Source organism: Clinocottus analis, unplaced genomic scaffold (assembly GCF_023055335.1).
Source record: "Clinocottus analis isolate CAN_PGR_092001 unplaced genomic scaffold, fCliAna1.0.p SCAF_23, whole genome shotgun sequence".
Classification (NCBI taxonomy): Eukaryota; Metazoa; Chordata; class Actinopteri; order Perciformes; family Cottidae; genus Clinocottus; species Clinocottus analis.
Window position 1 is genome coordinate 1,240,659 of NW_027175965.1, and position 23,980 is coordinate 1,264,638.

At 41.7% G+C, this 23,980-nt stretch overlaps 2 protein-coding genes across 2 annotated transcripts; both read left to right on the top strand.

The window, feature by feature from the left end:
• The first annotated feature begins 1,018 nt into the window (after nt 1–1,018).
• LOC137793767 (thiamine transporter 2-like) lies at nt 1,019–18,210 on the top strand. The gene is made up of 3 exons (XM_068590122.1): nt 1,019–1,192; nt 15,212–15,475; nt 17,452–18,210. Exons 1-3 carry the CDS (start codon nt 1,019–1,021, stop codon nt 18,208–18,210), a joined length of 1,197 nt encoding a protein of 398 aa, XP_068446223.1.
• A 3,035-nt stretch (nt 18,211–21,245) lies between these two features.
• LOC137793769 (thiamine transporter 1-like) lies at nt 21,246–23,773 on the top strand. Its single transcript, XM_068590123.1, has 3 exons — nt 21,246–21,409; nt 22,884–23,025; nt 23,302–23,773. Exons 1-3 carry the CDS (start codon nt 21,246–21,248, stop codon nt 23,443–23,445), a joined length of 450 nt encoding a protein of 149 aa, XP_068446224.1. The 3' UTR covers nt 23,446–23,773.
• The last annotated feature ends 207 nt before the right edge of the window (nt 23,774–23,980 follow it).

Genomic DNA, 23,980 nt, shown 5'->3' on the forward strand with positions numbered 1-23,980 from the left:
GGTTCTGCAACACTGGAGAACCCAGCAAGAGTAAACTATATTTTAAAAGCATCCAGTTGTAACACGCAGCCCAGAGTTACCAACGCTTCTCCGATGACATTAGCTCGCAGCACTGGCTCCAAAAGTCACTAATTCTTGCAAGGAAGTTGCTTAGCAGCAATACTGACAGCCCGTCCCATCAGGCCTTCCTCCAAAGCCACTCGCCCACAATTATCATAATGACTGTAAACAACGGACATGGCAATTGTTGGTGTACTCACAGCTGTAATGCTGGCAGGATGTGGAAGACTCCGTTGACCTTAATGAGTGCGCAGGCAGACAGGAGTGAGTAGACCCCACTGACTGCTAGATAACGGTAACATAAAGCAGATAAATGTCCATTCATGGTTTTGGAAAATAATCTTCAAACAATCGCCTGAATCGCCAACATACTTACAGGATGAAGAGCATCTGGCCTTTATAATAAACACAACTACATTATCTTTGTAGTAGCGATCTATACCATTTTGTTAACGCACATGCATGTACATGTTTTTGCTGATATCGTTTCAATTTTTTTTTTCACCCAAAGCTCTTAATGATTGATTGATTAATTAATTGTGTTTTCCCCATGAGGACATGTATTCACAGTGTAGGCACAAAAAAAGGACCATACATATTAAAAACTAATTAGAAATGCAAAACACAGGCACATGATGAATACCTTTGCCGTGGCAGATCACAAAAACACCATACAGCAATGAAAAACCCATTTTGCAACAGGATACATTGATAAATTATAGAATGGAAGATACAAAGTTCCCTGCCTGGGCTCTAATATCTGGCCATTCACTTCAGAAATCAGCATAATGCACACATTGTGATAATGCAACAGTGTGTTCTTAACAATTTAGCACTCGGGGCGTCCCATCCAAAATTAAAGTAAAGCCAGGTTTTTTGACCCTGTTATCTTGTGCTTGTGAAAAAGACCTAGGGGGGAATCCAGGAGCAGCTCAACTTGCTGAGTTAAAGCATAGACATGCGGGCCAGTGAGGCTCAGAGGAGGGTCGAGGGAGGGTCACGTACACCTCCGAGAGCCGACAAGACAACACGGTTCGACCCGGCCTCGTCCATGTCTGACATGAGCAAACAACAACAGATGGACATAAACAAGATGGATGTCAACATGATCCCGACTGCCCGGGAGAGGCATGTCTGCAGGCCAACCGAAACTAAACCAAACAAACCCAAACATTGCGTTTTGAGATGTTATCAGCTGCTTCTCTGCGGTATAGCATTTAATTTGTTCACCCACGCCTTCTCGCCATAGTCTCACTCCCGGCTCGCTCCTATTGGCTCGCTGGGTGTGCCATCAGGATGTCGCTCATAGGAAGAGACGGAGCTATTTCAGGGCAACTGGTGTGGAAACGGGGAGTTCAGCCAGAGGGGTGGGGGGGGGGGGGGGAAGGCGGAGAAAATGGCTTGTTCTGTCCTGTCTTGTTTGCCCTGTCTGAGGCGGGCAGCCGGCCACACTTGGCCTCTCTGGCCTGACCAATCACATAAATACACACACAGAAAAAGCTCGCCGTTGCACGGGTGTCGGCCTGCTGCCTGTTGTCATTCTCTGGTAGAGTCAATTTCTGCCGGTGGATGGTCACACATGGCGGCGCAGCCTAAAGTGGTGGGTTGTTTGCGTGTCGCAGAGACAGAAAGAAAAACAGCCCATTGCACATTTGAGAGATGGGCCCTGCAGGAGTCCAACAACAGAAATAAAGCTATATAATATTCGCCAAATGATACTTGGGACTCACAAAATAATTAATAAAAGACACCATAAAACAGACACTTCCGGGAATAACTGAATTTTATTATCTTGATAGCAAAACAATGACAGCAGAAAATGAAAATAAGAAATAAAATGGACATAAAAGCCGTAGTACTTTTTAAAGCAAAGTGAAATCTAGACTGTTGACTGGTGTTTTTGCCTACTCTTTTACTTATATTTAGGGTTTAACCTAAGCTAAAACCCTAAGTATACCTCTGAGGTCGTTTTCTAGATTTTACGTAATTTCTTAAATTCATCTTTTAAAGGCGCTTGCATATAAGATACATACCTTGCCAAAATTGCCGCCACAGCTGCCGCTGTAGTAAAGTGCGTCCTTGCCATAATATCTCTCATCTTTAAGAGTAAAACCGCCAGCAAGTTTTCAAAGCTCAGGTATGTAGTTCCATCGTGGTTCTTTGTGATTTCTTGAGTGTTTATTGGTTAGTTTATTTCCTAAAACGTTGATGGACAAATAATGATATCACGGTGAAAGATTTCGTGAGACGAGTACTTTTCTAAAAACCCTGTCATGTAACACGCCGATGCCCTTATCTCTCTGTGTGAGTCGCGGGAAGGCAGCGGAAGCAGGTAGTCTCCTCTTTCGGGTAGAAGTTAAACCATTTTGCTACGATGTATAATCGCAAAGATATGAATATCTTCGCGATAATACATCGTAGGAATAGTTATTATCTATTCCTGGACATAATCAACAATGCAAAAAAAAAAGGGCGCAATTATATATAAATGTTGGTAAACAAGTATCCACTTCAGGTAACACAGGAACCACTAAACTATGTGCACTAACTCAACTTTAACATTGAGATTTATACCAGTTTACAACACGGCTTCTGGTCTTCGTCATGTTTATAAGGAAGAGTGAATGTGAAAAGGAGGGAGGCAGTCAATGATATGCTCCGCAAGACTTTTGGCTATGAGGAACTGACAGGTGAAGGAAAGCCAGGGAGTTCAGAGTCGGCAAAGTTAGTTAACTGGCAGACGGCGAAGATGGCACGGATATGAAGGTTGGAAGCCTGAGGGTGCACAATGTCAAAATGGGGGAACAGAGACCTACTGAGAACCGGGGGCCGTTAAGCATCTGCCTCACAAGTCTATAACATTTTATGCAAGCCCTTCTAAGTTCAGAGATGCATTCATTAATACAGGAACCAAAGAGGGGAGGAAAAAAAGATAAAATGTATGCCGATGGAGATGGGTGCATGAGGGAGGCAGCGGTGGAATTGAACTGCGACGTTGCAACAATTACATTTTTGATCTGCTCCTTTCTCTCCCATTAATTCATTGTATTATATCAACTGAAAATAATAGCATTACTGTTAATGTATGGTTAGGCGCATGCGCAAGGATAGGCAACTAAAACCAGTGAAGGGCATACTAAAATATTAAGTGTTGAAAGGATTCTCCAGATTAGGCAAAGTTATCTCATGCAGTTCAGTGCACATATTTATGAATATATGTGTTGTCTATTTAGCAAATGCTAATACGTGATTTAAAAGCACATCAGTGAATGATCAAAGCATGAATCCAACTACTGTGACTTAGGGGCTCTGCCTCTGTTTGCCTTGGATTCTTACGTTAAGGGTTTTTGCGTCCATTAGCGCCAGTGTTAACACTGCTAGTTATCACATTACAATGTGTCTGTAATTTGTTAGGTCTCTTCTAACGAGGAAGTGGTACGCTGTAGTGGCTCGGCTGACATGAACATGACCGTAATTCAACTGCAGTGGAGAATAATTCAATGCAAATGTATCCGCAGGGAGTCGGTTGAGATGATTACACTCATACAACAAGGTAACATGAAATCATATAATTCCATAACACGTTCCCAATGTGTGGGGATTGCACCTTTGGTTAGCTAAAATCCACACCAGGTAATTGCAGTCACACAAGTGTGTATGTAATTCAGTTAGTTCAGTCTGGTGCAATTTTGTCTCTTTTAATACTGCCTCACTCTCTTTCTGTGTGTTACACACACACACACACACTCACACACACATGCACACACACACACACACACACACACACACACACACACACACACACACACACACACACACACACACTCACTCCAAACTTATCTCCACATTTCAATGAGCCCAAACTAATTCACTTAAGGCTGACAAATCTCACAGCGTATGCAGCGCAAACAGTCAGCTCCGCTCAGCTCTTTTGACCACTGCTGCGTCATTTCCCCACATGAGTCCATCGGTTCATCACTCCGAGGGGACCAAACCTCCCCCGTGCATTATGTATGCCCTCATAGGCCTAATTGAAACTGAAAATGTTATGTTCCACTCTGGTGCTCTCCTAATAGGCTGGCTCTCAGTAACCAGGCTTGTGAGGCAATTACAAACCAGAACCGTGAGTCGAGATGAATCTTAAAGGGATAGTGGGCACAGTGGGTGTGAGTGTGTGTTTGTACTGGGGGTCCTGGCCAGCTGGGAGAGCTGAAGAGAGGTGAAGCCTAACTGACTAACTAATTATAGATGTCCTTTTTTGGCTTTCGTCTTCATGCTTCCCACTGTTCTGTCTGGGTGAGGGAACCGAGCCCTGGCAGATCAGACGAGATGCTTCACTTCGTTGGCTCAGCTTGAAGGCTTCCAATCATAAACAACTGGGTGCCAAGTGAGAGCAGCCAAGGTTGCATCCTTATCCAACAATTTAAAGGGATGAAATCTGGGGCGCTTTCATGCTGGCAGTTTCATCTGAATCTGGAAGAGGCTTGCCTAAAACACTGGTTAATATAAACGCTGGAACAAGGCGCCACAAGTTTGTTTCCAGTCGAGCTGGGGTACGCTAGATGTGCAAAATGTGCAGTCAGAATCCAATTATTGCTCCGGAAGAAGTGGAATCATGTCAGCTTTTTATGAGAAAAACAAAGTACACCAACACTGCTATCTGTTTCCCGGTCTGTCTTTGATTCTTCATGTACTTTGAACATGTTTCTGACATCAAAACTTCAAGTACTTCATCCTCCACACAACCACTTCCGCCAAGTGTGTATAAACCTTTAGATATTGTGGAACAATGCTTTTTTAGGAACGAGTTCTTTTAAAAAAAAAAAAAGGACCTGCCCTTTAAAGAAGTACGTTTAATTTTAGTCGGTCATTCACTTTCGGTTGCGTGAGGTCTGTCTGCACTTGTCAACAAACAGTGCGATTGTGTCTTTACCTGCCAAAACGGGCCGCAATCTCATTTCTTGGCGACAGCGGTACACAGCTGTCCTTCACTGTCAAAAGGACTGAAGCAGACCACCAAGATGGGAACAACAGAAACAACGTGAGAAAGCAGACAAGTAGGGTTAAATGTAGGTGTGACAAAACTCTTGACTCAATACAAGCCATTATGAAAATGGCATACAGTGAGCTTCTAACTTCCTATATTGTCCTCCCTGCGACCCGGGGCAATTCTTTTCGTATAGGTGAACATCTATTACTGTCTGATGTAGCCTCAAACAAGAGAGCAGAGCTAGTCCGGTCCCTGGTGTTGTGAAGCTCCACAGAGAATTAATTAGAAAAGATGGAAAAGGTGGCTGAGGAAGAGCACAGGATGTGGGTCTGTACTCTGGTTCAGAGCTGTAAGCACAGCTGCAAGTGGTGCACAAGTTCAAGCCAACATTTTAGAAGTTCACAAAGTTCATACCTACTTCCTCTCTTTGTCAGAGGAGCACCTCGCTGTCGACAGCAGCGCAGATGCTCATGTTCATAAGTCAGAGAATCCCAGCGACGTGACATAATGTGAATTTTAAAGTCAGTTGCGAATCGCTTTCACAAAGCAGTGAAGGCATTTATACACACACAGTGAACTGTGCCTCAGTATCTGTTCTCTGTTTGAAAGGAGCTATGGGAAAAGGTGGGAGTAAAGATGACAATTGAGAGCAAGGCGAAGCAAGGAGATGCACTGTCAACTTCTGTGGTGCGCTAATGACTGGAGCACGTCATAGTCGTAGATCCTTTGGATGTTGATATGCCATTTATTTTCCTTCCTTTGGAACACGCTAGGGCATCAGGCATGGAGAAGCTCGATGATGGTACAGAATCAAAGTCCCGGCCCAACGGTGCTGCGGATGGCTAGTCCGATTCTAGCTTAACAGCCTTTTCTCATTGTAGTGAGTGCACCTCTGACCCCGATCAAACTAGATTTTCCAGAGGTCTAGCTTTTAGAAGGTTAGAGGTTAGTTTTGGAAGTACTTGGTCCTCTTGTAAACTATTTTGTGCTTGAATAGATGTGAATTATGATGACTCGCAGACGCGACGGGAGCAGGGAGCACTGTCACGAGATGCAGGCGACAAAGTGCTCAAAAGCTCAAGGCCAGACGTGTGAGCCATCGTCATCACAGGCTGTTATCAGAATGTAAGCTTTGGGAAGACCCGTTGCACTGTTGAGTTTATATTCATAAAGTGGAAGCTAGTTTAGTTTGTCACACTTTACAAAAAGTAGGAAATCTGACTTGCTTTAGCTGCCCTTTTTTATGGGTTAAATGGCCCAGATGGAAAAAGACAAAATTCCCAGCATTGAGTAGTTTTTTGACATTAGCGCTCCACACGTCACATGTGATTCACATCACGACACAAGTAGTCGCAGAGTCACACAGGGCTAAGCAACGGCTGACCATGTTAGTCCCCCGGGCTGGTTAACTGCCTGTGGCGGAGTTCAAGTGATATTACAAATCATTTTAGTTCACGCAGATATTGCACCAATAAAAATTACAATACGAGTACAAACATTGTAAGTTGGAAAAAGACAACTTACAATATGAAAAACACATTGAAGCTCTAGGACGATCTATCACTGAAGATAAATGTTGTTTTGACTTATATAATCTAAATTGTTACGACAAAACATTCAACTAGGGGTCGTTTTATTTTTATTTTTTTAAATAAAACCTGTTTTTGTAAGTCGAAGGTTGCTAATGGTGCTGTGATTCGACCATATATTCTCTTTATCTGTGAAGTGTTGAGTACTGACTGCAATTCCCAGTGAATTGATTGACTGTTTGCTATTTTCAGATGGCCAATAACAGAGCACTAATTCCTAATGAGGCAATGCCATTAAGAGAGAGCGTCAACTTGAAGGTAACTTGATCTGCAAGGTCATTTAGAAATTAGCATTTAGCACGCCGTCTCTCTCGCAGATGAAGATTTTATTAACATACAGTAGGACAGCGGACCTCAAAATGAATTCCCTGCTTTCATTAGAATAACTAATGCCTAAATCTAGCACAGAGTGCAACTTACTGTCAGCTGCTTGAAATGCACTGTTGATTATCTTCCCTGGACTTTTCTTTCTCCTTTAATGTTTCCCATTAAGGCTTAATAGGAAAGAGTGCAAATTGCACTGCCAAGAGAAGACACAACACGGCACATTTACTGGGAACACTGCCTCGAGGTTAAAATTAACAGCCCGTTTCTAGAGATATCCTGTGTCCATATGTGAGAAACATGCATACTTACATATGTGGAAAGGACATCAATCCACTTATCTCATTGTTTTCAACCAATCATGTAAATCATTACCATGATTCAAATCCTGCCTGAGTCTTTACGGCTCTCAGATCTCTGCCGAAGTGATTTGAACTAAGTATTGTTTCCTGTTTGGACGGGAGCCAGAAATAGAGTCAAGGCAGCACTATAAAGAATATAATTAGTTGATTGCGGAAGGAAGCACCCTGAAGTATTTGGATGAGAGCTGTCAAAAGGAAGCCTGAGAGGTTCTCGGAACCACACATGCAGCAGAAAATAACCCTTCCTACAACACAAAATAACTGTTGAGCTAATTTTCTCTTCCTTCTTCATATAGTCCTCTTCCTCCTACTTCTCCTTTGTCACAATTACCCTCATAAATCTGGATGCATTATCTGAAGATGCAAAGAGAATAACGGGAAGAACTGAAGATGATAATAAAGGGTGGAAAGACTGAGACAGGAAGACTGGAGGCAAAGAAAAAGGGGGTACTGGTAAAGGAGTGCTGAAAGTATTAAAATCTTGCATGCATACATATTCACGCTTGCACACATTCAAACCCCCAAACAGGGAGCAAAGGTCTATTCACAGGTAACCTGAGCAGCCTACAGTATTGATAACTACAAGAGAGTTGAAAGAGGGGGGAAGAGAACAAGAGGTTCTGGATATTGGATCGCAAAAAAGTACAATTCTGAAAAGATGTCAAGTGGGTGCTAATATGTCAGCTTGTCTTTCCATTCCTCTCCTGCAGCTCTCTTTGTCAGAACAGGACTCATCTGCAAGGAGTGGAAGGAGGGAAGCCCAGTGAGGGGGACATTAGCCCTCAAGCGCTCACCAGAAGCCGCTGACACTCATCAGTCTAAGAGCCCTCCAGCTATGGCAAGGCATCATCTTAGAAGTGACCTTGATTGATTGGTGCCAAAGACCTCCCATCCTTTCCAAACAAGCTCTAATGAGTTTTAATGCATGGCTTCTCATAGATATATTCTAACTGGTGTGAACATTGCCATATTGAGTCTTTATTTCTAAGGGAATTTATCTGTTCAAGACTAGTTCAAGTGGTATTAAGTCATCTGTGACCCCTGTAGGACCAGAAGAAATTACTCCAAGAACTCCAGAAGGTGTCACTTCCCTTACCACTCTTACCATTTGCTACTTTTGTAGCCCTTAAGATAGATGGAAAACCCGGTGACATTGCCCACGGCAAAGTCATTGTCATCAATTACATTTTCTTTCCTGGATTTGCGGGCAAACTTTACCGAACATGAGCTCAAAGGACCCATCGATACGTTGAACACCAACGACACTCTGGCAAATGGAGAAAGTTAATGGTATTCTTATCTGAACTCCTGGAGTAACTATCTATACCTACCGAGTACCAAGTACTGCCATGACAATTTATCAGAGAGAATGGGGATTCTAGGTCAGAAAATTTAAGGGTTTTCATGGATGCCGACGTTGGCGAGTAGATTGATGAGCTTTGGTCCACACTGGAAAAACGCGACAGCTGTACAATGGATCCATTACATTTTGCACAGACATTCGTGGTTTGAGAGTGGATGACATTAATTGACGTACTTGAAATTTTCTTCTGAGGTTGACATTTCTGAAAAAAATGTCTCATCCAGCACCATCATCAGTTCCAGTTCTTTTCTTTGGTTTATGGCCAAATACCTGCAAAACTAATGATGTCTCTTTCAGCATCAGCTGTATGTCTGCTCATGCAAAATGGTAGACAATGAATGCATGACATAACTTTCCTCTTGTGTTAGCTTTCTGTTACCATCTCTTGTCGGTTTTGACCCATGTCTTAAATCAGCTGTAAAATACACTAAGAACAATTATCTATCATCCAATTTGTTTGTCATATCTTGGGTACCTTGTTAGGCTTCCTTATGAACATATTGTATGTTTTAATATTTTTGGTGTGGGCCTGCGGGTCTTTTCTTTGTCAGTATACGCCTCCATTTCAATTAAAAAAATGGTAAAATAAACCTCAAGAGAATCATATAAATAAATAAAGGTTTTTATGTTACCTTACTATTATTGATGGGTAACAAAAAACATTTCTTAAATAAATTTGTTTTATTTTTTTATTTTAATATTATTAACTGTAGTAACATCTATTACACCTTGAATAAATACAATGACAGCAGCACTTCGATGGCTCTTACTGATAGCACTTTGTAGTTTGACTTTATTTGAGAAATTGTTCTGTCTTGATTCTTGTTGTTGCTTGTTCGTACTTACGGTTGAATGCACTTATTGTAAGTCGCTTTGGATAAAAGCGTCAGCTAAATGACGTATAATGTAATGTAATCTATGATGTTACGGGTCAATTTCGATTAATGTATATTTACTTCAAGAAAAAGGCTAAAAAGTATTATTTTTAGCAATAGAACTTAAATACAAACACAAAATAAAAAACAGAACAGGTCGATCTGGATTTGCAAGGTCAAAAACAACAACAACCAATCGAGCCAATCTTATTTTTTACAACACAAAGGTTATAATTTCAACCAGAGCATTTTATAATTTAAAAAAATAGAGGTTCCTGACAAAGTCAAAAAGCCTTGATGCAATAAACACACTCTATGTGGTTCTTTTATTCATTTAAAACCTAAAACAGGTCGGTGCCGACCCAAGCAAGAGGAAGGATAAGTCAGAAACTACACATGCATAACTATCTAATATTTATTGTATTCTTTTTTGTGATAAGAAGTGAATCAGCTGATCAAATGCCTTTTTTGGATGATAATGTTTGCATTGACGGTGGCTCTGAGTTCTTAAACAACGCTCTACAGGCTGCAGGCCACCAAACCTGTTCCTTAAACATTAATGACGAACAAAAGCTTCCGAGTCTGTGTGTAAACTTTATGAGGTGGTGCAACAATTGCTGATGAAAAGTACTGCCTCAGGGTCCCAAAGCTTTTAGTCTTGTGTGCAGTCCAATGTCATCTTTACCTGGTAAGAGCTTCTTCGCAAACAAAACAATTCAATAGGAAGAAAGCTTGTTGAAATCTAACTAACAAGTATGGCCAAGAGAAGTTGAGCTCTGAATGTCAGGAATTCAAGCTCCTGCGAGCATCCCTGTCACACACCATATTACTGTTATTTTGTGCAACGGGGCAGTGAAAAGCCTCCTTGTTTCCCCGTTTAAATGTCACGGGGTTGGGTTCAGCGCCGACAGCCACAGGTCCACTCGGCTCAAATGTGAAGTGTTGATCGGAAGCAGCTTCTTGTGAGCTTAACGGTACCACTGACGTATTGATAGTCATGACATTTGAATTCCTCAAGTTTCTCTTTTGAGTTTTTTTTCTTAACACATTCATATGAGTTGATTCCGACATGCACTGCAACATAATTTTACTATATTTCTAGTTGTTCACAATTACCAATGTGAACAGTGTTTCCAATCAAAACTGAAACCCGTCTATAGACCTGTAGACCTTTTATCTGTTATCCAGGAGGGTTATTCAGAGTTACACCAGAATGCATGATGAAAAAAAGGTTATTTTTCATTTTCCCTCCCACTGACAGGTAAAGTGAAAAACGGGAACATGCCCCTGTGACAAATTGGTTCTACTGTACGAATCATATACTTTCTGGTTTTGATCATAGCAGCAATGTCCTGACATCCTGAGGTGTCCATCTTATTGTACATTCTGGTCAAAGTTGAGAGAATAAAGCATGTTTCTTTTCTACACATAACTGTAGGTGAATACTGTGAAATCCTGGATCTTTACAGTATTTCTTAGTGTCAGGAAATGTTACCCCATGGTTGAGTGAACAAAATGTCAAAGGGGCTTAGCTGTAAGCCAACAACATGGCTCTTTATATGAGTCCGTAGACCAAGTTATATCTTCACCACAAGCACGTCAATAGATCATGGCTTCTGTCAGCTACAGCTATGATCTATTGACTGTTACTGCTTGTACTGCTGCGCCATTACTAATTCTGCCACATCTATAACAACTGTGTCGGAACAATAAAAAGCCCGAAAGATAATTCAGAACATGTGGAGAGAAAATATTAAGCAATCAAGCAAGCGTTCCAAATGAAGCGCTCATCATCCAATTAAACAAGAAGCGGCAGATGGCCGCGTGGTAGGGACAGCTGGTTTTGGAGGTTTTCACTGTTTGTCTGTCCATCAGCGTGTCAATCATGTGTTGCTCTTCCCGAAGCTCTCACAAGGTTTGAGACTGTCAAAATCGTCAGGAATGTGTCATGAGCGCCGGGCATCACAGAGATGAGGAGCGATGTTGCGGGTTTGTGATGAAGCAAGAGCTCCATCTAGTGTTATGGGGGTTTTCCATGATGGTCAGCTGAGAGTGAGTATCAGCCCCCAAAGGTTTCCTGAACACCTTCAGATAGATGATTACAATGTGATGATTTAACTGCACTCTAGGAAATGCGATGACACGCGCTCTTTGGTGACACTGCTGATATGCATCTTACTATTTCTCAGCTATAATATGTTTTAATTTGGTTAAATAGATTGGCGTTTAGTCTGTGTTTTTAGGATTTCATCTCAATTTGACATGTGTTGAAATTCCGGTTAGATTTTGGTTCATGCTCAGATTAGAAGTGTTTGCAGGTAATATTAAATACTAAATCGCCAGCTACAGCAACACTGTCTCAGGGCCCCGTGATTATAGAGATTTACAAAAACTCAAGGTTCACAGCAGATCATTTGGCTTTTGTTTAAATATATTGGAAATGAAACACAAAAATACATCTAAGACAAGTCATTTTATAAGACTAACACTTATATTATTGTATTTTACTTCATGTTACAATGAGCTGGTAGATAGTCAAGAATAGGGCGACTGTGGCAAAGTGGTTAGCATGCCCATCTTTCAATCAGAGGATTGGTGGTTCCGACCCTGGCTCCACTTGTCCTTGTCCTTGTGTCTCTGAGCAAGGTACTAAACCTCTAATTGGTCCCCGTTGCTGTGTCTGCGCTGTAGAGAGCAATAATGTAAGTTGCTTTGGATAAAACTGTTGTAATGTAAAAAAAAAAAATGCTATGGAGATGTCATTTGTAGGGGACTAATAGCAAATGTTTACCCTCCAATCCTCTGAGTGAATGATCCAGCAATGAATAGACAAATGACATTATTTAAAAAAAAATGCATTAGTCTTGTTGAGAACTACACCAAAAATGGCGCTGTGGAAATGTTGCCCTCATGTAAAGTATTCACAACAACAACAAACAAGACTTTTTAAGTGGTGCTGGATTATATTGTGTTTGTTTTCTTGTTCAAACCAGAAACTTGCATTGGCCACCTTATTATAAGTCCAACTCATTGTCTAGTGAAATCAACAAGAGCCATAATGGAGAGTGGGAAAAACAAACACCCTCACACACACGCACAGGATTTCCACGTGTTATCAGCTTGAAGCAGTGGGAGTTGTGTTATTCAGCCAAACCACTGCAAACATATGCTTATCTGAGCCTCACAAAACATCTCAATATACTCTCTCACACACACACACACACACACACACACACACACACACACACACACACAAAAAACCCCCATCCCACACTCTTTGTTTCAAAGTCAGGCTCCTGACTGCACCGGCCTCATATGCTTTGCCAGCAAGGATAGGAGGAGAACGAGAGGGGGGGGGGGGGTTGTGAAGAATTAGGAATCAATGCATCAGGGCTGCCTTTGTACACTCGCTTCAGTGTCGGATCCAGCAAGTCAGAAGTGATGAGGAAGAAAGGACAAATAGGCGAGGTTAGTTGAAATATAAAGTGAGGGTATAGACACATAACACACAATCCGAGAGCAAATGCTGTTGAGGACAAAACATGAAGTGAAAGATCAGATACAAATATATAAATAGGGCCGGCGCTCGTGTTCCATCTGTGATGTGCTGGTACAGGAAGGATGTTTAAAAGGTTTGCCTGTGATGCTGAACTCCTTGTTCACAGCAGGGTCGAGCCGGGCATTTCAGAGCTTACTCAACAAAGTGTCGACCTCGGTCCGTGTTCACCCCAAAATCTAATTCCAAATGGTTTCTTATAAGGATTTTATTTTTTATTTTTTACTAGGCCGGTGCAGGTGACACATCGAAATACGGCGCCCTGAGCTTTTAGATGTCCTTCACCATGCTGAGCTCCATTTGGCCCGACTGCGCACAGCAGGCAATTTTCAGACATTTTACTCGCCGTTGCCTCCCACGGCCCTCACTCTGTTCCAGCTATCACGGGGGCGTCTCACTATCTTTACACGTGAATTTGTCGACGGAAAGGAAGAGGAAATTAAAGATAGATACCTTTGATCATCACTTCTGTCCCAGTACAGACTGCAGAAGATTACAGAGAAGAAGAAAAGAAGAGAGAAAATGAGTTAATCTGGCTTCTGGAAATGAGAATGAGGTCCATCTCTGTCTGCTGTAGATTAATAAGGAATAAGACTGCAGGTCAGAGATGATTAAGAGCGTAATGAGTCCAGACAGTAGGGCGAGGGTGTGAGATTGTGCGATCTTGGCACAGCCCTCTTGCAGTCGTGTTGTGTTAATCTTGTTTTATTTTTGTCTGGAGTTTTTGTAAGAATGTATTTGGTTATATAGTATAATTTATACATGGGAGACATAAGAGGAGGAAGCACAGGGAGAGTAAGGATACATCTACTTTCATTACAGCTAATAAAAAAATAATACTATTCCTTAATGATGACTCATGTGGGTTATTAGCTTTGAATTGACCTAAATATGTTAAATACCTCAGCAGCATTGATACAAAAGCACATTAATAAAAATACAGGTACTTTGTAGATGAAAGGGAGGAATATTGGACTCTATCTAATACTGTTCTGCAACATGGATTGATAATAGAACCAAATATTAGTATCACTACAGTTTTACTCTGACGTTTTAAAGGTCAAATTGTGTGTCTCTGTATCTGCTCCCTGCAGCCATAGTCACTGAACATCACATACTTTAAATCTGACAACATTAAAAATGACAAATGTAAAAATATGAATAATATTTCTTTTTTTTTTTCCCCATGACCTTGATGTTGAGAATTAAGTCATGGCGGCGGTCTGACAGTTTGAGCTGAGGCAGAGCTTTCTGTTGACACCCCACTGGTGACTCATAATTCGCCGTAGGATATTTTAAATTACAGACTAGAGTAATTCTCAGCTCGGGAATGATTGCCTTGCTTATTTCTCTCCCTAAGTATTAAGAATGCACTGCCAAGCCATACTGCAAACTGGCATTAAAGTTATGAACTTGTTATTTATGACAGTCTCAAAGACAAAAACGCTGAACGTTAAGATCATTTGATCAGATGAGCTACTCTGGAAAATTGAAATTTGGGTAAATTTATTCAGAGCTGAGGGATATTTGTGGATGTGTCCGAGTGTCTTCATAACTCTTGAGAAGGTGCATGAGGTGTTTTGTCAATTTAGAGTTTATGTGATCTAATATTTCTTTGATTAAAACAGTGGTAATATTTCATGCATCACTCCCATTGTTTTGGACTCCAGTGGCTAACAGTGGCAGAAGCTAAACAGGCACAGTATGTATGTACACACTGTGTGTGTGTGTGTGTGTGTGTGTGTGTGTGTGTGTGTGTGTGTGTGTGTGTGTGTGTGTGTAGACTTGCAACAATATACAGACTCATACATATTCCTCTGCTTGACTTTCACCCCTTCCTCAATATCTGCAGGAACGAGGGTTTTTTGTATAAAGACAGAGCAGGAGACAGTATTTATTATAACCCGCTGGAGCCCCAGAGGCTCCCCACCTCATATTTCATCTTAATGCCTTACAGCCTCACATATTTTATTTTTTTTCCGCCTTACCGTAGAAAACTTCAGAGGAGAGAAACAACAATGGCAAAGCAGGCATCTTGGCGTTCACAATCAGTCTCACCTTGGCCTTATCTGACGCTTCCATATCTCAACAGATTAAACTGCCTGAATTAGACCGCGCTCTCGCCGGACACGGAGAGACTTCCCCGGGGAGCCGGAGAGGAACGATGGGTTTCTGCTGGAGCGGGGAGCGTGGCAGCAGGCCATGCTGGGCAGGCCATTATATGCCCTGCCATGCTGGTTGGGTGGGCCCCACTGTGCCGCTCTGCATTTATGGCTTCTGCTCCATGATGAGGCCTTTAGAGCCCTTCTTAACAGAGTTTCTCACGGGGACTTACAAGAATCTCACCACCGAGCAGGTGAGGCACTGAGCGATGAAATGAGATTTGTGGCTGCTGCACAGTGACGGACGCCCTAGGTTATTAGGTTTGTCAGGTTTTTGTTTTAATAATGCATAATGTGAATAATCGAAATGTATGTAAACAAAGTTCTGAATACAAAGGGTGAATCCCAATAGGTATGTTTGGTTCAGAGGTGCATGTGTCCACATAAATTCAGAGCTCCAGTAACTATTTCCTAAACAAATGATTGGTTACAAATTAACTGTGAGTAAATATACAAGAATATACAAGAATTGAATTCCATAATACATGATCACATCAATACTGTGCAAAATGTTTAACTTGATGGAGTTTCACTATAATAGTGAACAAGCCCTTCTTTGGTCACAAAGAAGTTTTTTGCAAACATTTTGCAATCTGGCCAGTCATTGCTCAGATTATCTTTTAACGTGGGCAAATGTGTAAAATACCCGTACAAGGTAAAGCGATCAGATGTTGTGTTGACCATTTCCCATTTTGTTGAATCAGATCTTTGAATTATTCACCAAAATGTAATTTTCTCTCTACACATACAGAGAAAAGACAATAATGTAGAGCTGCAAAAAACTGATGTAAGCGTTAGCTCGACTAGCATCAGCAGAGCCGTCCTGCTTCCACCAGAACTCAAAGCTTTCGGGACAGACTGAAGGGAACAGGGGAGCCTCGGCAGGATTGCGCCTCACATGGGGGCATTAGGAAGAAACTGAATGGGGTCCTTCACACCTCTGCAATGACAATCACTTTGTGATGCACGAGGCGGCTGGTAGCCACTTTATGTCGGGTTCACCCGAGGTGTACTCATTTCATGCTCAGCGATGAATGCAAATCACCTTTCGGCATGTGGTCCTGAGTGGCTGTTGAGATTCCATATGAAATTGAAGGAATTGACTAAGTTTGTGAACAAAGTGCGAACCCCAGGGATTCAATTCTCTGTTACAAATGTACCAACAGAGTACAGGTGACACAAGTGACTAGCATGTATGCTCAAAGAGCTCTTCAGGATGCATTTAGACTCAAATCTTACCAACACAGATTCATGCCATTATACATACTTGACCAATAGCTACGATTTAGACTCTTACTTTCCTAAATGTAGGTATTCTTTTTTCTGAAATTGAAACAGCTTGCACAATCACATCTCTATTTCAGTGCACCAAATGTGTTGAATTGTTAGGGAAAATGTTTTGCTAACGCTTCCTAGCTACAGATTAGTAGGGGAAATCTGAATAAAGTAACACCTACAACCCTTGCCGTACCAAAGTGCTGAAGGCAAGGACAATTTGACCTTCTAGTACCAATAAGAAAAATGAAGGGGGGCGGGGGGTAGGTACACACCACAGTCACTTTGGAATGTATCCTCTGGGGACAAACATTTTTATGTATATAAGCCTCAAGGCTTACTTAAGATTTCAAACTGTGGGAATCATGGACTCTGACACTGAAGGGATGAGACAGATTTGAAATCGTGCCACTGCCATAAAAACCTATCTTTGAATATGACTTCAATCAAGGCCAAAAAATACTTAATGGGGACATCAATTTAAAACCCATAGTTTTGCTAAAAGAGATCTGCCTTCCAAGCTGCAGCCTCTGTGTTTATTTTTCACAATATTTAACGGAATCAATTTGTCACATCACAAGCCTCATTTGCACTGCTTCCTGTTTCCAATGCTACCATGCAGAAGTCATTTTTTATTGATCATGAACAGAGATGGTGCATCCTTCCTCGTCGGTCCATTTTGTGACAAAAAAATATGTCCAATAAAATCTAAAAAAACAAAACACCGAAGTATGGTTTACCTGTTGTACTACTGTGTCATTTGCAAGTGCCTTCATCATTTCAAATGTTATTTGTGTGTGTTGTTCTCATCGAGTTTCACAGTCGCTCTTGCAACCAGCAGTGAGGAATCCTTTTCTAAAAAATAATTAGCTCTTTTACCTTCCTCTGTTTCCAGGTGACTAGACAGGTGTATCCTGTGTGGACTTACTCCAGCATGTTTCTCCTCATCCCTGTCCTCCTGGTGACAGACTTTCTCAGGTACAAGCCTGTAATCATCCTCCAGGGGCTCAGCTATGTCGCGGCATTTCTGCTGGTACTCGTTGGCTCGGGGGTCCGCTCGGCTCGGTTGGCCTTCTTCAGCTACAGCATTGCCACGGCAGCAGAAGTGGCCTATTTCTCCTACATTTACAGTGTGGTGCCGCCTCGCTTCTATCAGAGAGTGACCAGTTATGCGAGAGGGGCCATGCTGCTGGGCTACACTGTGGGCGCTCTGCTGGGTCAACTGCTCGTGTCTTTGGGTGGGGTGTCCTTGTATTGCTTAGCTGTGGTGACTCTCGCCTCTGTCTCCGTAGCGCTGATAACCTCCATTTTCCTGCCCATGCCTGAGACTAGTTTATGTCTTCAGGGGACGTATTCTGCAAAACAGGGAAGCTCAGTTGAAAACAGTCACGACTCTGAGAGCTTTTCCGCGTGGGCGAAGAGCGTGAGGGCCGCCAGGCACGTTGGGAGGATGTTGAGGAGTCTCGCGTTGGACTGCAAGAAATGTTACTCGTCTGTGGCTCTGCTCTTCTTCTGCATATGGTCCGCTACGGGGAGATGCGGCTTTTTCCAGGTCACAGGGTACGTGCAGCTCCTCTGGGTGTACGTGCAACCCCACAACTTCACCGCCTACAACGGAGCAGTGGACGGCCTCAGCACACTGTCGGGTCAGTAATGCACCAACACTTTGACCAGCTTCAACGAGAACATTTTGCTCACTCGGCAATGCATCAGGAGTAATAATCCATTGCGCAACAATTAACAGGAATAATCTAGACTGATGGCGATGGCAAGACTTTAGGCTCCTTGCAAAGTAATTGCGCAGAACACACTTTAACTCTCGGTGAACCCGAAAACCTGTCGTCAACTCTTCTTTTTCCGAGACGTCATTTATTCGTTATTGAGCTTTAGAGGAGCTGGTTGGTGGATTTTATTTTCCAAACATTTTCATTATACACATTCCGCTAAATAAAAATAATTAAACAAATAGACAGAAAGAAAACACAATCCCTTTCCATTATCAGTATTCACAACCTCTAAAGTACAGCAGACAATTACAGCAACATTAATTAGACTGTTTAATTGCCTGCTCTCATCCCCATATGGATATAGCAGCTGCTGCCATCCAGCCAGTACACTTTTATTGATTATAGAACAGATACAATCCTGTATTCCCCAGAAGCCAAAGGCAATTACTCTGTGTAAACCACATCCAGCTGTATGCATTGCACTTGTAAATAGTTCTGCCCAACATGCAGTCATGCTGTAGGGCCCGATGCCGGATATTTCCCCACAGACTCCTGCTGTATTCTCTTCTGTTCCACACCTAGAGAACCTCCCTGAGGGAAGAAACTTGGTGGAAACCAAAATTATGAATATGGATTTCTAGCATGATAAAATATGGCAGAAAAGCACAATATAATTTACTATTCTCCATGTTCTGCATATTAATAACTGTACGTCCTCGAGCTCTAAAACAACACTTTTTTTGTAGCTCATTAGGATTAAGATCAAAAAAGTGTGTGTACGCAGAACAAACTGAGTTATGCTCAGTAATGTGTTTTTGTATAGTATGATTTGCAAATGAAAAGGAGTTGCAATCTTATTTTCTGTGGTCTCAAACAAACACATGCATGTTTTTTTCTTATTCACTTTTTATTGTAAAAGTCAGATAAAGAAAATTATCAACAAAACAACTGAGAAGATGTTTCTTATTTTAATAATCATGAAATATATTAGAAAAATGGCATAGAGTTATCATTTATATTTCAAAATGCAAGAATCAGCGTTACACGGTACATTTCTATTACTCACATTTGGTAGCAGCCTTTGTCCCACTATCAGGACATCATTTATCACATTGCTATCAGACACTTATCATAATGATAACAAAATGTCCTACAATGCAGGCCATCCCCCACAACCTGAGATAACATCGTATAACAATGTCATCTCAGCTCTACCCATTCAATATTGTAATCACGGACGCCAAATAGATTTAGAAATACCACCTGTCTTTTGTTCAATTTAACATTGTTCTGTTCATAATTGGAAATAGTCTTCATTTCTCTGACTTATTAGTCATCTTTTTGATATTTCTGTTTAGATTCAGGCCACACACTGAAGTTCAAAGCTTGAAAATTCACATGTTCCTCCCCCACATACAATACACACACACACAGTGTGACGTAATCTAATCAGCGTGAAAAGCCAAACACAGCTTGATGTCACATATTTTCCCTCTTCTGTGCCCACACATTTTACAAAGTGGTTCATAAGCAGGGTGACCCGCATGCAGCTTGTGTTTGAACCTTCATAACTACAATCATGGCGACACAAATGATGGCATCGAGGTTAACTCAATTTGGGCATGAAGACCTTAGATTATATACAGAGTGTGTTACAAACTGTGGGTATAATGTCGGATAAAAAAGGAGCAAAGTCTTGAGTTGCATCTTGGGATAAATATTGCAGTTCTTTTGGAATTTGATCCATACTGGGGATAAGTGAAAAGCTTTGCCATCAATTCTGAGCGTTATTCTTTTAGCCAAACTACCTACCATCAGGGCCTTGTGGATGGTCAATCAGTCTGCCCACATCTTTAGTCCAACTCTAAACTATTTAATGGATTGCTGTAGAAATTGGTGCTTATATTCCTGATTCTCAGGTGATAAATCCTGATCTCTTTGGTGGTCCTCTGACTTTCATGATCTCCGTTAGCTCCTCTCGCTGCAGCTTGTAAAAGTGGTTAACTTATAGAATAAGTACAAAGGCTAATCCAATTAAACCAATTTAAGCATACTGTTGAGCCCAGCAGCATTATTGATTCCTCTCTATGAAGCTGTACGGCTGACCCCGTCATGCCTCCAATTGACACTACTGAGGAAACGGGTCCAATTATTCAGTCTCCATTTGACCCCCCTCTGCTAATCACCACCCAGGGATTGATTAGGAATATCTTAAATACACACAAGCTCCAGTGGTGTCCGCGTTGGACTATTAGCACTGATTGATCACAAATGGATGATGACTCAAAGGAAATGTACACATGTGAAGCAATTATACCCAGCTTCTCTTCTTTATATTCTCGTGGATAAAGCGCTCTAAGTGAGGTCTCTGGTATGTCTCTGGTTTTTATTGAATCTTCAGCAATCGACAATTACAAGAAGAGTTTGACATTGACAGCGGTTGTTGGAGTTGTAGAAATTGAGATGAATATAGCAAGCAAGTCAAAGTGAAACCAGAGAGACTTTCGAAGGACAGAAAGAGGCAGATAAAATGGAGACAAGTGGCCCAAAACAACAAAATGCTTCAAAGAGCCACCGGAATCCCCGACTGTACATCCATCCTCAGGGATGAAGGTCTAATAACTCCTTTGCATGTGGCAAGAGGAGTCTTGTGAAGCGTCTGGGTCGCACTGCGCCACCCTGTGGTGGAAATATGAAAATTCACTTTCAAAAATAAAAAAGGAGAAGAGTTCAAACCAGCCAAAAGCTGGACAGAATTCTCTCCATCATGTGCATTTTCTACTGCTAAAGAGTGTCATCATGTCATGTGGACATAGATAGGACGTGACAGTGAAGACACAGCTGATTGCATCACTGTGTCAGGATGAACTGTGAAATAAATTGCAGTTAATGAATTAACTCCGTAGTCACGCAGGGACTGTGTTCTCTTTCAGGGGCTGTAGCCACTGTCGCTGTGGGACACATGTCTCTGGAGTGGTCTGTGTGGGGAGAACTGATCCTGGGGGCTTTCACCTTCCTGATGGCGGGGGCCATATTCCTCATGGATCTGACTGACAACATCTGGATCAACTACTTGTTCTTCTTTGTCTTTAAAACGGTGTACATGCAGCTCAGCACCATCTGCACGTAAGAACGCATTATCGACGTATCAACAGTACACAAATACCGTGTGTCAGGGTGAACACGTGCACGCATCTACTGTGTTGAACTTGAATATACGACACCACCAAGTCTAGATGTGCCTCACGGGCTGAAATGGTTCTAGAAGAGTATTCCAACGCTCCAAACACATCCGAACCGTATTTAATGCTGTTGTTGTTCCACAGTTAACAACATAATTGCTTTGGGCAGGTCGGTCTGGCTTTTTATTTGTATTTGCGTGTGTAATTTGGGCTAGAGCCATGCTTAACTTCTACCCTGAGCACAGCACAAATCAATTACATCCACCACTAACACCAAAAGATAAAGGAATTACTCAAATTGTTTTCAACCTGGTTTGTTTTCCTGCATTTTTATCATTGTGAAACACACATTAAACTGGTCCCTGGACAAAATGAAGAGCTTTTAGTTAAATATTTTTCGGCACATTGGTACCAACTGAATTATCTCAACAATGATTGGATTTATTCCCCTCGTGGTGCCTGTAAGAAGAATACTACAGACTTTAGTGATCCAGACATTTCAGTTTCACTATGTAGTAAAATGTCTTGAAAATGTTTGGCTAGATTGTATTACATGTCACACATAGCATAAAAGTTGGGTTACAAGCCGCTACTACCTTCGGTGGGTGTCCTCGCTAGCTCCCCGCTGTAGCCAGCTGCTGCTAGTTCCCCGTTAGCTCACTGCAAGTTCTCCGCTAGTTCCTTGACAACCCCCGAAGATAGCGGGACCAGCCCCGGCTTGACACCCGACTTGGGCAGCAGGGACGCGTACGCAGTGGCAGCAGCGGGGAGCTAGCAGCAGCGGGGAGCTAGCAGCAGCGGGGAGCTAGCAGCAGCGGGGAGCTAGCAGCAGCGCTAGCTTACTACAGCGGGGACACCCACCGAAGGTAGGAGCGACTTGACTTTTACGGTACATATAAATATTCATGTCTGCAGAAGATGAATCCCAATGCAATAACTTTATCTGTTGCCACCAGAGAGTCAATGTTTGTATTCCTCTTGTTTAATATCTCAACATCTAGCAGATGGAATGAGATTCATGGTTCCATATGATGCATAGTAATTGACTTTGGTGGTGCCCGAACTATTCCTCTCATGGCTGAAACTTGTGGTTTAGAGTGAAATGTCTATTTCCGATAAATGGACAAGAAATAAAGGCAAAAAAAGATCAAGCATTGAATTTGTTCAATATGTTGTCTATGACAAAATAAATACCTGCAAAACTAATTATATTTTTGTCATCCTTAGCTGTAAACATTAGCATGCTAACACCCTAAAATAGGATGGTGGATATGCTTCATATAATCGGCTAAGCATCCTTCTGTTCACATTGTAATTGTCAGTATAATAGCATGCTGACTTTAGCGTTTAACTTTTATTACTATAAGTTCTAACTGGATTCATATTTTGAGATCAGCACCATCGTGTGTATTTCCCAGTTTCCAGATCGCCGAGATGCTGAACCGGCAGCGCTACGCGTTGGTACTCGGCATGAACAGTTTTGTGGGCACGATCCTCCAGAGCGTCCTCACTGCTGTCGTCATCAGCTCCAGGTCGCTACATCTCACCATCATCTCGCAGGTACTCACACGCACACATCACACGTTGAGTTAAAGAGATAAGCTACATGCTTTATATTTAATTTATTGAATATTAAATATTGAGGTACATGAACTCAACTTGGCATATAGAGAGCATTTATGAGAGCTTAAATAAATAAAATAAAAACAATTAACAGTGCTGATTAAATGTCGAAGGGAAAAAAAACATGCCGTTAGAAGGGCCTTTAATGAACATACATGTGGAGGCAAATCAAGGGTTCTTTGATTTGCATGTTACCCTCTCACTTCTCTTCAGTTTGCTATCTACGCCTCGTACTTTGCTGCTATCTCCCTGCTGTTCACGGCCAGAGGTGTGTACACCGTCCTCCACACGAAGCGTTCTGCTGGAGGCAACCAGGAAGAAAGAGCCACCAACCTCCCGGAGGCCTCACATCTTTAAAGACTACCATTTACTTTAATAAAAACTGTTATAATTTATTGCAGCAGCTACATCCAAAACAAATGTTTGGAGATTCTAAGTTATATCTACAGCAAGCAATATGAGTTATCATCTGTTATCATCAGGAGGTAAATTATTGATTCAACCGACGAAGTGAATTAGAGTGCCATCCTTAAATGTGTCCACCAGAGGACACTACCTGCACAATGTAAAACAATAATAACTACATTGCCGCTCCGTTGTGGTTTATTCTCATCACAGACATTTTTAGATTATCATTCTGGATGTTTTTAAAGTAAATATATATATCCTGGAGGGCAGTTGAGATGCTGGCATGTTGAAATTTATCGAAATAATCTACATTGTTTCCAATATATTTTATGAATGTTAGTGTTCATGTGTAAATATACATACCTGTTCCACAATGAGTCATGTTTGCTTTTTGTGTTTGTGGTTGAATTTGCAAAAATGTTCAATGGGATTGGATTTGGTGAATTAGAGGCATGATTAGGTGCAATAGGACGAATATCTGAAC

What these genes read in the sequence shown, in the direction of transcription:
- LOC137793767 (XM_068590122.1), top strand. Translation starts at nt 1,019, where the DNA reads ATGCGGGCCAGTGAGGCTCAGAGGAGGGTCGAGGGAGGGTCACGTACA. An exon ending in CGACTGCCCGGGAGAGGCAT is followed by an intron (nt 1,193 to 15,211) that starts GTCTGCAGGCCA and finishes ATATCTCAACAG; the next exon opens with ATTAAACTGCCTGAATTAGA. An exon ending in AGAATCTCACCACCGAGCAG is followed by an intron (nt 15,476 to 17,451) that starts GTGAGGCACTGA and finishes CTCTGTTTCCAG; the next exon opens with GTGACTAGACAGGTGTATCC.
- LOC137793769 (XM_068590123.1), top strand. Translation starts at nt 21,246, where the DNA reads ATGTCTCTGGAGTGGTCTGTGTGGGGAGAACTGATCCTGGGGGCTTTC. An exon ending in CAGCTCAGCACCATCTGCAC is followed by an intron (nt 21,410 to 22,883) that starts GTAAGAACGCAT and finishes TGTATTTCCCAG; the next exon opens with TTTCCAGATCGCCGAGATGC. An exon ending in ATCTCACCATCATCTCGCAG is followed by an intron (nt 23,026 to 23,301) that starts GTACTCACACGC and finishes ACTTCTCTTCAG; the next exon opens with TTTGCTATCTACGCCTCGTA.